Source organism: Poecile atricapillus, chromosome 1 (genome assembly GCF_030490865.1).
Source record: "Poecile atricapillus isolate bPoeAtr1 chromosome 1, bPoeAtr1.hap1, whole genome shotgun sequence".
In the NCBI taxonomy this organism is placed as follows: Eukaryota; Metazoa; Chordata; class Aves; order Passeriformes; family Paridae; genus Poecile; species Poecile atricapillus.
In genome coordinates this window covers 94,013,876-94,028,195 of record NC_081249.1, presented here as the reverse complement: position 1 = coordinate 94,028,195, position 14,320 = coordinate 94,013,876, and the positions used below count along the sequence as shown (strand labels likewise).

Below are 14,320 nucleotides of genomic sequence, written 5' to 3'. Positions count from 1 at the left end.
ACAGTAGCTCTCTTATGTTGTATATTTGGTATGTTGCTTCTTATCTGTGCCTCCAAATGTTTGGGATGTGGAGGAGATACATCAATTCTCTTGACACTGGAGGAGGATTTTTAGCCTCCTTTTTATTTGCTGGTATGAAGCAGTCTGTTGAGGAGGATGGGAATTGGTTAAATTGATTGCTGTAGGTCTACAAAGAGAGTAAAAGCCTTTAAGTGAATTAATGCTGCATTTTGGGGTTTTGTTGACTGGGCTTTTGTTTATTTGGTTTGGTTTTTTAAATGCCCTAACTTTAGTACAAATAGCTTTTGCTGTAGTTGCAGGACTGGCTTTGTTGTTTGTTTATCTACCTGGAATCCCCAGAAACAGGTGCCTTTTTTCAGCCCTGTGATAGCACTAATTACACATCAGCAGCGTTTTAACCTGGTAGGAAGATGAACTGCAGTTCTAACCAACCCTTGAACACGGGTGAATAGGCTAAAGGGTTTTTTCTCCCTTCTTTTCATGCTGGGAATGTCTTTATTGCTGTTACTGCAGCTTCAGACTGAGCACTGAGGTAGATCTGGTTATCATAAAATTTCAACCTGGACTGACAGTGGTACCCTGTCAAAATAAGCTTTTGCCAGCTGTAGCAGTAGGTAGTTCTATATAACATGAATTATTGCTATACACATGTAAATTAGTCTAGAACCTGAAGATTAGGTATAATAGGTCAGAAAGAGAATACTTCGGGTTTGTGTGTTTTACTTAGTTTTTTCTAGTCACTGGGAGGAAAACCATTAGAAATGCAACATGGTTCAGGAAATTTGCATAGAGTTGGAATAGTGATACCCTTCTAATGAAAGGGAAGTCCCTAAGTTGCAGAATGAGAGCTTTAGTAGTCAACTCTAGGAGATAGGAATAAGATTTTTAAAATTTTTCTCTTCGTTGTTTGTCTACAGCTTGTATTTCTGCAAACAGGTAGTGGTATAGAACTGTCTTTTTCAGGTCTGCTACAGGTGAACCACTTGTATATAAGGAAAAGGAAAGAAGACAGGTAGATAAAACTGTGCAAGATATGATTGTTTTGTGGTATATTAAGTTATTAGCAGCAGTCAGGAGAAGAAGTTTTGGGGCAGTTGCTTGGTCAGTGCCACTTTCCATGGCATTTCAAGTGCAGTAGGGCTACTGGCAGGCTTAATGAGATGACCAGAGTAATTTATAACAAAGCAGTGTATGTAATTGGCCACAGTCACTCCTGCATTATTATCTATGTGGGGTTGTGGTTTAGTATGCTCCTTCAGGTTTTCACTGTAGTTTTGATCGAAAGTATTTGTGTATCCTTTTATGAGCTGCTGAAAACTAAATGGCACCAAGGGGAATTACTATTATGGTGATTGTTTTCTTCATGATTTTGTTTTCTGATCCTGTTTGGGCACTGTTACTGAACTTAAATACAGATCAGAGATGCAGTTACAGAGAGACAGATTTTACTGGTAGGGTAAGGAGGGAAATGTCTGACTGAAGTGTGCTGTTCATTTTGCTTCTGTATTTGGCTACTTTGGCATCAAATAATCTTGGCAAGACATTGCAGGTAAGGAAGATGAGTTGAGAAGTTATGTCTTGAGTTTTCTTTATGATATTAGGCATTTTTCCTAACCCTGAAAACATCTGGATTTTCCCTGTGTTTGATAAATGGATCAAATAAGTCTAAAGACAGGCAGTTTGAATTTTTTTTTGTATTACTTGGGCAGCCTGCAGTGAAAGATCAGGTGAAAAACCAGATGTTTTTAACCAATGACATTAGCTACTTGTTTCACATGCTATAAAAACAAATGTGAGTCAGATGAAACTGCTGTTCAGAAAGGAATGTATTTTGTTATCCAAAAGGAAATAATCTTGATTGAGCTTTTAATTGCTGTTGCATCATAATACTTAGTACACTTATGGCTGTTGAAACCTAGACTCAAAATTAGCCTGGGGAGTAGACAAATCGTCTTGAGCTAAAGAATAACTCTGCTGGAGGATGACAAACTCACTTCAAGTACAGTGTTAAGACAGTAAATGTAGAGTTCATCCAAACACACTTGGTTTATTTGTATTAAGTTTGTTTTAGGAGTTGATGTGTCACAGGACTTAGTTGTTGTATTTTGATTTACCTTTTTCCTTTTTGTTAAATCTTCATGGGGTAGACTGCTTGAATGCTGCATTTATGAAGTCAAGAAAGTAGGTACAGATCCACAACTTTTCCCTAAAATGAGAAGGAGTTAGGCATTTAAGAGCCTTGTGAACTTGGCTTGTGCTAGTGTTCTGGGGAGGCAGCATGAAATGTGGTTTCTGGTCAGAGGCATTATAGGAATAGTTTTATTACCAGGTTCAAAGATGTTATTGCCAGATAGGGAGGTATTCATGAGGATACTGAATACATTTGAGATTGGGACATCTTGGCTCTTAAAAGTTAAAAGCACCTTAGTTTCTGATTCAGAACAGAGGAAGATATTTGTCCATGGAAGTGTCCAAAGCTCTTGAACTTTTTAATTAACTTTCATATTAAAAATCTAAATGTTTGTTTCATCCAAACTCAGAGGTGTTTGGTGGCAGTTGTATAAATAATCATATTTGAAACTGAAATTATCAGTCTCATTGCTAATTGCAAATGTCCACACTCAAGTGTTCAATCAGCTGCAGATAGTGTTATCTTATAAACAGGAAATGAACTTATAAAACAGACTATGCTAATGATGTTTTGGAGACCTGAGTCACGCTGGTACCCAGGCTCTGGAAAGGCCCTTTTGAGATCACTTTGAATCCTCTCACTGGCTTTCCAATGGAAATAAATTGCCAGTGGATAGTTTTCTGTATGGACATCCCAATATCTTGCTGTTCTTTCAGCACAGGGAGATTCCCCGTGATGTGTCCTGTCTTTGCTTTGGGAAAGCAGAAGAGTTACCTTGCTTTTCTGGTGAAACCAGTTCCTGCTATTTACATATGTAGCTGATCTTGACAGCAGAGCTGCAGGCTCTCCAAAGCCACCACCCAGCTAGGTGCACAGAGACAGCTACTTATCCTAGCCAGCAGCTGGGGCTGCAAAATGACTGTAAATACAGCCTCTTTGTGTTCTATTATCTTCTCATTTCAGACTTGCAGATTTAAATATGAGTGATTAAAATGCCTTGATGTGCATTTTCCTCTTTCTTCTGTCAGTTTCCTCAGTAGGGCTGTGCTTGGAGAGGGCTCTCTCTTTGCTGCTGACTCCATGTCAGTCGTGGAAATGTAGCAGACAGGTCCTAGGTAAGGCAGGTGGAAAGGGATAGACATCATAAAGCAGAATAGGTGCATGCCTGCTGTTCCCCTCACAGAGCAGGCAGAGATTTGTTGGGCATGCAGAGCCCTGTATCCCTTGCCTCAAAGTGCCTATGAAGAGCTGAACTCTGGGTAGCTGCTAACATACACATTTTGGGGAATTTGGGTGTGCTTGAAGCATGCCCTGATGTTCTGAGCTCCTGCTCTGGAGTTCAGACTGAGAAGGTATCTGAGTAAGGGCTTGACTTAAAACAGGGGACAGTGGCTGAGTTTTGTGTGAGAGTAGATTTGTCTCCAGGCTGAGTTGCCAGGTGCAGATGTACTCTTAAGGCTGGTTCATGGATTGTAGCCTTCAGAGAGGAGGGGTGCTAGGCATTAAGTGCTTCTTTCTGAGCTGGTGTTTCCCTGGTGATAGTACTTTCCTCTGCTATTCCCTTTGGGACTTCTGTGAACTTGAAGTGATTTTTATGCTACTGCAGTCTGCTTCCCGAAATCAGTTTTGGTGATGATGGTTTTAGATTGGAGCTGGGCGTTGGATTAGATTGGAGCTTAAATGTCACCTCCTGCGTAAGTTTTTTTGCCCAGTTGCTGTAGCATTTGTGTGCCTGTCCTGCAAGGCTAGGGGGTTTCAGCCTGTTTTCCAAGCTGGCATGCAAGCAGAGGCTGGCAGAACGCTAGCTAGCACTGCTGGAGGGTGGCCAGCACCAGCTCTGAGCAAGTGGGTGAGAGAGGGGGGAGCTGCAGAGGCTTTGGCCGAGGATTTGTATGGTTTGGAACAGGCTGCAGGCAGCTAGAGGAGGTATGTGTAGGGGGTGTGTGTCTTCTGACTTGACATTAGCTTCATGCCTCAGTCAGTTTTATTCTGAAATGGAGCATATGCTTTCCTCTGCACTGTATGTGGCAAGCTTGAGATTTATATCTCCAAATCAGAGTTGTTATGAAAGTACATTGGCTTCACTGTTAAAATGCTTTAAAACACTTGCAGAAAAAGAAGTACTCAATACTACAAAGCCATTGCTTCAGAATAAGCAGAGGATATTCTCAATCCAAGCTCATGCTTTTCAGGAAAAGAATATATAGTAGTACTAATGGCAAGAGGCTTTCTTATAAATTGATGAGAAGGTTATCAGCTTGTTTCCCAAGCACCTTGTTGGAAGCAAGTACCTTCAGCTGACCCCTATTTCAATGAAATGTGAAAATGAGCTAGTTCTGCTGTGGCTTTGAAGGAGAAATTTGTGAGAGTCCCTCACATATTCTAAACTGAAATACTCTGTTACAAAATTCTTCCAGGTCTTTTCTGCTGTTTTGATTTTTTTTTTTTTAAAGAACATTAAAAATGTAATCTCTAAGTGGTTATGCAACACAAAGTTCACTGAAGAAATACCTTTATATTTTCAGCTCGAAGTCTTTTAATTTTCTTCATGGGAAGGATGCCAGATTTTAAAATTCTGCATAAAAATGTTACCTTTGTTATAATTATATAACCTGATGTTAGCAGCATGGTATTTCATAGGATGTTAAATTTTCTTTCCTGTCAAAATCACACTGGTAACAACTTTGGTTGGGGATTTTTCTAGGCTGCTTTTCAAGCCATGCTCCACCTTGTATAGGTGAAGTTCAAGCATGAGACCTTTATTCCTGTTCTTGGAAGGACACTGTGACTGGTGAGGTGCGGGAAATGACCAGGCCCTCTGTGAGCAGTACTCCAGTTCAGCCAAGTTCTTGTTCCACATGGGGAAATGCTTGTGATCGGGTCTCCCTGGTTAGTAGTTGACCAGAATTGCTTTTCAGGAAAACAGGCTTTCACCACATGTCAGGTCAATGATGGCTTGGTGTGACTGATGTCCATCCCACTTGGTGAGAGCTGAGCTACTCCTGTGGGACACAGTGCTTTGATGTGCTGTACCCAGTCTTTAAAATAAGTAGAAACAGTCTCCTTTTCTGAACCACCTCATTTAGTCACTTTCATGACACTGGGTGTCAAATGTTTTCTAAGTGGGTGCCCAATATTTCAGCAGCTCTCCATAATGAAATAGTTCTGAGGAGTTTCTTTCTATGTGGAATTTTTGGAAGTTCCTAGTGTTACTGGTAAATCATTGGTCTGACACTTCCAGTGTACCTGCCTGTGCATATGTGAGAACTAGTTAATAGTAACACACATTTTGGGAGAGCTAGAGACTCTCTTCAGCCTTGTTTATGGAGTGTCTTAGGCTTAAAAAACCACAACCATCACCCCTCACTCCCCTATCTACCCCAATCTTCCCCACCCCCAACCAAACCTGGAAGATGCAGTATAATATAAAGAAAGGGATATTAAAATACAGGTCCTCGGCAAATATTCTAGAATATTTGTCAATGACTTGTATTTTAATATGCCTTTCTTTAAATTATACATTCTGTATTTCCAACAGAAGAAAGACAGACATACTTTCACTGGGGTTCTACTGGGTGCCACTGAAGGAGAATGCTGTTGTTTGTTTTCTGCTCAGTCACTAAGAGATGTTAGAGTTCCTTTCTCCTTCAGCTTCCACAAAGAAGAGGGGGGCTGGGCCGCAGGAATGGGAGCATAATGAACTTAGTGCACAGCCTTGTGCCTGCCAGTGGCCCTGTGCTTAAGAGACTCCCCTCTCCACAGGTAAGGGTGAAGGAAAAAAGCATATAATGAATGTAAGGAAAATAGCTGTAGCTCCCTAAACATTTCCCCCTCCCACTATGACTAGGAGCTTGTTCACTTTTCTTTGAGACCATGGGAACTTTTGGAAAGCAGGCTCCTAAGGAATACAATGGCTGAGCAAACCCTGGCAACAGTTGCTTGGTTTCTTTTTTTAATTGTTTGACATGCCTCTCATGACCTAGCAATTAAATACAACTGTGTGAATAAGCAGATGTGATCAAATATCTCCGTATTTAAAAAAAACCCCAAAAACCAAAATCTCCCAAACACACACAACACCTCTCCCAAAACCAACAAAAGTGAACCAAAGTGCACAATATACTGTACACAGCACAGTAAATCACCCTAAGTAATGTCATGTTTTCGGGTCTTGTGAGTGGTTCTTTCCCTGTGTAAATTAAATGCTTTTGTCCTTCAAGAGAGAAAGAAGTGTAAGTCATTGCTAGTAAAGCTTTTGAGTACTCAAGCATTGAAAATTGTTCCTAAACGAATTTTTTTTCTGTGATTTTGTCAAGAAGTGGTTAGTGAAAATAGATCACTGTAGCAGAGTGGATCTGGACTGTTTACGTGTGACAAGGTAAACTGAACAAGACTGATGCTTCCAGCGTGCAGCCTAATGCTTGTTGTCAGAAGTGGGAAACTGCCCTGTAACTGCAAAAAGATAAGGCAGACTGGTAGTCATGTGGATGTGGGCTTTCACTGTGACTCTGTGCCCAAAAGCAATCTGATTCAGATTTATCTGTTTGTGGTAACTCCTGCAATGCTATATTTAGCTTTCAAGAAGGACACTGAAAATTAGAGGGTTCAGAAAAGCCACAAGAATAAGTCTGAAAAAGAAAAATCTTATTGCTGATAGACTTCAGAAGCTTAATCCCTACCTCAGAAGGTGGTATAGAGTAACTTGCTTACAATCCAAAAATACTTCACAGAGTGAAGGTAAAGTTAACCAAATATACTAGTAGAAGAACTATTCATTGGTAGGATGGATTTTTCCATCCAGAGTGACTTTTAATTAAAAAACATAAAATATATATTTTATTCTTTTTCAAAGGGAAATTTGTTCATTGCAGCTTTGGTTTTAAAGCTGGAGGGCTGTGGCTTGTGTGTTATAGATTAGATTGGATGATAAGTGAATTTTTGTGAACTGAAGAAATGGCTGCAGTGGGATCAACATTTCTATGAGGGAAAGGCTTGTCAGACCTGGCACCTTTTACAGGTGAGAGATCATGCCAGTGTGCCATGGGAAGTGTTCCTGTGTTAATGAGGGAGTCTGCCTGAATATGTCTTGGAGTATGTGAAGTCTTGTCTGCCTTACACTGTTAAATAAGACTTTTGTTCAGGCCTATTAATTTGGTTCTCATCTCCCCTAGTGAGACTTTAATCTCACTGAAAGTGGGATCTTGGTATGTTTTGTTTAGTTGTTTTTGGTGTTTTGGGGAGGGGGTTTTGTGTTGTTTGTTTATTTGTTTGTTTTTTAGGTTTTGTGTTGATATTTTTCCCTACTGTATCAGATAAGTTTAAACAATATTTGCAGTATAGGGGAGTCTTGCTTTATAAAATCCAGACTTCTTTCTGATTGGGTGTTGTTCTTTTGGAGGCTGTGTTCTTTTTCTTTCTCCTGATGCTAAGAAGGGTTTTACATGAATTTGAATAGGGAAGAAATCATTATTCAGTAGAAACGCAACAGAATACTTAATGTTTGTTTTAATTTGCTAATGTAAGGTTAGAATGTACTTTTATCCTAACCTTACTAATACCTCAAAATTTGTTTTTGATCATGTCTAGAAACTTCATAGGAAAGTACAGGTCTTTGGGGAATAGTCAGGTGATCTTTTAAGTGGGGTTTAGACTTAGTGGCCTGGGTTTACATGTTGTTAGACAGAGGATCAAAGCTCTAAGTTCCACGGGCCGTATTTCCATGGTTAAGTGAGGCTTCTGAGCATAAAAGAAATGGTAGTTTGGGCAGCTTGCTTTATAGGCTTTTTGATTCTGGGAGCCTGTGGTGGTAACTGATTCTGAGACTGAAGCTTAGTGGGAGACACCTCTTGAAATGAGGTGATACCAGAGTTATTACCCTGCTGCGGAGGTCAACTTACCTGGGATCTCAGCTGTTCTATTCATAGCTGCATGTCACAACTATAGAATGCAAATTGTCAGGTAACCTGGGTTTTGTGGTGTCTCAAAACAAAGGGAAAACACTTAACAAAACAAATGCAGAATTATTGCTATCATTAGTGATTGTTAAAAAATGTGCACACCATTCTGCTGAAGTTGATTGCTTATTTGCATGCTTAGTGATGTCTGCAGTGAAATAATTTACTAATTATTAGGATTTTTGCTGTACTCCTGGGAGAAGGTGTTGCTTAATTTTCCTCTGCAGTTTGCTAAATGGCTCAAATTGTTTGCAGTGGCTACAGTTTGAAGATGTAAATGTGAAGGAAAGCTGTTTTTTTAACAGGCTTCTATCCTATAAATAACTCAGCTTAGTTCTATTTAAGTTTACTTTTTTTTTTTCTGGAACATGACTTTATATAGTTGAACTGGTCCATTTCTAAACAAGGTATGAGAATCATTTAGTTATGTGTCTCCAATATCTGGTTCTTACATAACTGTCTTCTGTAAAGTTTCCTGGTTGTCACTGAAAATTGTTTTCTGTTCATGCTATTTTACAGGTTTCTGGTATATTTTGTGGCTTCAGATTAAAAATGCTAATAACTTGTTGGCTGCACTTAATTTTCTTTGTGATTAAATGTAGCAGAACCATAAATGCCTAAGATTATCCTCAGGCTGAGTGTTTGCCTGATGACTTTAATTAAACTTAGAAATGTGTATGTATTAAAAACAAGTTGCTGTTTTCCTCTTGTGAGTGCCATGCTACAACCTGTTTTATGCCTTTCCTCTTTTAATATTTGGTGTTCGGTTTTGTAACTCAGAGGTGCCAACCTGCTTCAAATGCTGCCACATGTTGGAGATTATAGTATAGGAGAGATGCTGTATTCATAGAAATGTCTTGTTCACTTTAAGGAAGTTGAAAATGATAATAGTGTTTAAGTTTCCCCTTTTGTTTCCCAAGTCTGTTGAGGGATCTCTTCTTAATCACCAAGCCACCTACTGAGTAGGTAAAAAGTACAGATTTAAGTGAGCTATTTTCTGTGCAAAGTAGGGAAAAGAGAAGGTTCAAAAGTTTCAATGTGCTCGCAATTTTCTCCTGATTCCATAAGGATTCTGAGCAGACTCTGCATAAGTGTCCTAAGAGCTCAGTAGACATCTACAATTAATAAGGATTTCTTATAGTCCAGTTACTCATGACACTTCTAAATGCCAGCAAGGATTTCTGGGACAAGCTGTAGCAGGTTTTGTGCTCTAGAAAAATTTCAGTTCTAAGTAAAACTCAGTATCCTGAGTCTGGATTGTTGGAGCTGTTGAATTGGCTGATTCAGGCACTTACATAAAAGTGTCTTTGACACTGTGATGCTCCTATTTTGATTCCTTTTGTCTTACAACCACAAAAATGCCAAACTTCAGTGTAGCTCTTATGTCTTGTATACAGCGTGTTTGAGAAAATACTTTTCTCTTTAAAAGCATTGCTTCCTAAATCACGATTTCACAAATTGTGATTTTCCATTTTCCTCTCATGGCCGACTTATTCTTTTATTCCCTGTATGCTGGCATTGGCAACACAAGCCCAGACTTCAGTCAGCTGAGGTAGGACTGTGTGTAAACCACAGGGACTCTGGAACTACAGGTGGAAACTTGACAGATGTGAGTTAATTTTTCATTTTTCCCTATGTCTCTTTCCAGAGTAATTGCAAAGATCTTGGTTTCTTCAAAGTAGTGCAGATATTGGATGCCTTTTTTGGATGATCAGTTAAAAGTGTGCATTTCAGGGCTGGATGCTGGAAGCCAAAAAACCAAAGCCCACCTACTCCAGCAGATAACATGCTTTCCAAGAATGTTATTTTTATAACCACATAAATAACTGAAATATAACTGGAGGCATTACAGCCTAGAGGAGACATGTCTAACATGTTCCTCTTTAGCTACACACAAACCTTCAATGTTTACTTTTCTCAGAAGGGGAGGGGTGGATGTATGCTGCTTTTTGCATTACAATGCTCAGAATATCACTGGACAGCAAATATGTACTCAGAGGTCAAATGTAAAAGACTTTTATTCATGGTAGTAGAAGGAAAATTGTCTTATTTTTTTAAAAGCTGACCTGTGTCAGGGCAGCTTTGCTCACTCACGTGTTACATGCACTTAAACACTTGACTTGGAGGTTGCACCTGTGTTCCTGTGGCCTAAAAACTCAATTCTCAAGTATAAAATGCCAGACCATCGTAGGATGTGAGTGTAGGGTGGTGTTCAGGGAACTTCTGAACTGCAAGAAGCAGGAATGTCCTCAGTGAGAAAGCAAAATGTGGGAATCTGGAGGAGATGGGAGCACTATTGGTTGTAGTTTATTAAAAGACCATCAAGATGAAGATAAATTTGTCTTTGTCCTGGGATTTTTTGGACAAGCACAAACACAGCGAAAGGGTAGTGGCCAACTAACATGCTGCAGGAGTGTGTCAAAAGTAAGCATGCTGCAAGGTCATACAGAAGTGGTTCTTTACCTCCTTTCTTCTTTCTTCCCCCACCCTAAATATAAATAGCAACTAATCTTATGGTGGAGATGGGTTTAATGGTGAATGTCAAGTTTTGAAGTAATACAGGTGCTCAAGCAGAGAATGTAGAACATGATGGAAAATCAACAAGTGATGGTGATGCTGCTATTCATTCTTACTGGAGGAAACGATTACCTTTATTCCTACAGGTCTACTTACAGCAACTAGTGAAAAATCCAGTGCATTGTAGTATTTCTGAAATGGTATTCCAAGTAGACATTGATGCTCTAGGTTGTGTCCTTGTGTTCTGTTGTCCTCCATGAGGGCTTGATTTTTCTGTCACCTCTGTGTTGTGGCCTTGTTGCCTCTTCACTTAGTCTGTGCTAGAATATTTAGTCCCAGAAGGGCTCTCATCCCCTTATGGGTGGAGCAGGTTGCTGTCCTAGCACTGTAATGCCTTGTGACTGGCATCTGGCCTGATACAGGGAATAGTTTGGCCCATGCTAAATAAATACGCTTACATAAGTAAGCATAAAGTTACAGGGATGATCACATTTAGATACCACCTATTCTTTATTGCTCTTCTGAAGTTCATTTGTTCTTCAAGATAAAATTACACATCCAGTATGAAGACAGTTGATGGCTGAAAATAAATCTGTTTGCATAACCTTTTTACTGTTCTTTGTTGCAGCTCTCAAGTTCCACTTACAAATATAGGAGTGAGGAATTCAAGAGACAGTTTTCTCATCTGCCAGAGTCGGAGAGACTCATAGTAGGTAAGAAGTAATCACAGCAAAAGTCCTTGTCTTCAGTTTGATGACTTCAGATTGCAATCATGTCAAAGCATTTTGGGTTTTTTATGGCAGGTTCTAGCTACAGCTGATAACTCCCTATTCTCCTGTCTTTGAGCTAGTATGATATACCTTCAAGGAAAGCTGCGTCCTCTCCTCTACTGCGTGCTTTGTGGGGAAAAAAAAAGTCTCTTGTTTCTGAGACCCTGTTAACTAGGTAGATCATCCTTAGCAAAAACTTTCCTCTTGCTCCCTGGAACTAATACCCTTGCCCAAGGTGTCTTGATTCCTAGAACTCCTAGACTGTGACTCCTAGAACTGAGTAACACGGTGGGTGATTGTAATTTTTAAGACTATTTTTCAGATGAATGGGAGAGGAAAGAAGCAGGTATCAGAGAATATCAAATTATGATGCATAACTTTTCTCAGCACTGAAATATTCCTTTTCCAGCTCTGTTTCACTCCACTGCAGAATCCAAAGAAGGCAAGCATGCATGTAACCCTACCTCCTTTGTGTAGTGATGCACCTTATTCCCCTCTTTATCACCTGCCTGTGTTGTATTTGTGTGACAAATACACTGTATATTTTTATACAAAAATAGCATTGTGACTGTTCAAAGTTCATATTTTATGCAGCTTTTAAGTAGGTTAATATTGAGAGGCTGTTTAGTGTATGTTTGTAGTATGCAAGCAACAGTTCTGAAGCAGTTAAATCCTGTGTCTTTTTCCAGCCTCAGGAGGCAGTTATCCTCTGAAATGCCTTCTGCATTTTTAAAATACTTCAGTAGGGACCTCAAACAGAAGAAAAGGATATTACTTCAAAGCATTGTTTTGATGTTTCTCCTTGCACTTGATTGATGCAGAAATCCATTGAGCAAACTCTGAAGCACAGTTTCAAAGAAGGGACTGTGTAAGATTTAGAGAAAGATTTAATAATGGGTTAATCTCAATCTGTTCCATCAGAAGCAAAGCCACTACTTTTATATAGTTTGGGTTTTTTTACCCCATAAAAAGCAGTGTTTCCTCGAAAGGAAAGGACTTTTTGCATCCTCTAAGCAAGAAGCTCTTCCTTTACTTAGTGGTACAGGCTTTACAGTGCTCCAAGAAGCCATTGCTTGCTGCTGTTCATTAAGAGAATTGTTACTGCTTCTGTTTTTAAATCAGCTGTTTAAAATAAGCAACTATTCCACTGTAATGAGCACTGTATGTAAAGATTACATAAAATACTATTTTCTTAAAATGAAGGGAATTACTTAGACTGTCTAAATGGGAGCTTAAAGGAGTGCCACTATAATTTGCCTGAAAATGTTTTTTTCAAGCAACACATTAAGTTAACTTAAAGGGAGAAATGCTAATTTCTTCTGTTACTTTTGATATTTTCTTTTGTGTAGGTAGGTCTGAGTGGGATTGCTCATCACTTGCCCAGTGATGACCTTTATAGGTCTGAATCCTGCTCTTAAAAAACACAGAAGTCAGATGCAAGCTTCTTAGAAATGCTTTCTTCAAGTCTTTAACTTCAAACTCCTGTTGCCTTCCTCTGTCAGCATTTTGGTATCTGTTCTTAAACATGCACTTACAACTTACTTCTTTAGATTTAAACTTCTGTAGTTCTATTTGTAGTTACATCTCCAAGGGCTTGTATATATGCCTCATTCTTGTTACAAGAAAAATTTATTTCCCCTTTTTTTATTGAGGTGGAAAATGCTAGAGAATTTAAAAATCATAATAAAAGCTTCTGTAAATGCAGATATAGCTTGAAGTTACGATGTTGGGGACTCCTGAACTTGATATTTGTACAAGAACTGTATTTATTATGTTCTTGTAGTACACAAAATCAAAATTCTCACTCAGATGATACCAGATACAACGCTATTGGATACCTCTAACGGTAAGATCACTAATATACATTGCATCAATACATATATTCTGCATATTTTCTATACATTAGGTAGCCTTCTTTCGGTTGGAGCTCCCAAAAGAGGTCTGTCTTAATTATCTAGCAGCAGTACTTCTGAAAATTCCTTTTGTTTGAATCTTCAAGCTTTGAAATTGGGCAAACTCTTTGAGATTTTTAAGAAGTGTGACTAAATCATCTGCTCTTGTTCTTAATCAGCAGGTATCTGATGATGGGTAATTGCATTGTAGATGAAATCTGTTTCTCAATAGGGATGTTTCAGTCAGAGACAACTGACTGTAGTCAACTTCAGGAAATACCCCCTGCCTCAAGAACTGGATAGCTTCAATCTGCCTGTTAGTGTCTCACTCTGCAGATAGTTTTAGCTAGTGATAGGATCTGTTTAGTGGAAAACTATTATCTTACTATAGCATATGAACTACTGTTATGTAGGAGTTGACAGTATAATCTGTTGTACTATAAAGTGTTTGTGTATTCTGTTGTTTAGCTGCCTTGAAGTTTGACTAATGAATACTTCTGCCATGTACTCCTGGTCTTGCCTGACACCTCTTCTCTGAATATATCTAAGATAGTGCACTGGGGTTAATAGATGGAGTGCTGTTCTCACATGGGTGTACCATCAAAAATGTACCACTGGCTTTGGGCTGTTCCCAGAACAATCAATGGTCTGGATGCAAGCCACTACAAGTCTGCCTTCGTAGACTTCTTAGAAGTGAAAGAGATGGCTTTTTATTGTATTGTAATACCCCATCTCATTTTAGTTAACAGGTTTGGGTCAGCTGTGCTGCAGTCAGTGAGTAACTTTCTCTTGCTTTCTGTACACAGATTATGCCTGTGCACTCCAGAAGGATATCCTGCTGCAAGGACGCTTGTATCTCTCTGAAAACTGGCTTTGTTTCCACAGCAACATTTTCCGATGGGAGACCACAGTAAGATCTCTTAGTTCACTTGAATCCCATCTATTCTTTGTCCTGTCCTATCAGGATATAGGTTGAGTCTCTCAGATCTCATCCTGTCAATCTCATCCTGGTAACTCTGGGCTGCAAAGAAAGAG

General features: G+C 39.2%; 1 protein-coding gene across 4 annotated transcripts in view; it reads left to right on the top strand.

The window, feature by feature from the left end:
* The window catches only part of GRAMD1C (GRAM domain containing 1C), a 51,699-nt gene that overhangs the window by 5,842 nt on the left and 31,537 nt on the right, over positions 1–14,320 (top strand). For all 4 annotated transcript variants that reach the window (XM_058829927.1, XM_058829926.1, XM_058829929.1 and 1 more), the window contains exons 3-4: positions 11,252–11,336; positions 14,092–14,195. In XM_058829927.1, the coding sequence (XP_058685910.1) occupies positions 11,252–11,336; positions 14,092–14,195 (189 nt within the window). The remainder of the gene's footprint in view (positions 1–11,251; positions 11,337–14,091; positions 14,196–14,320) is intronic.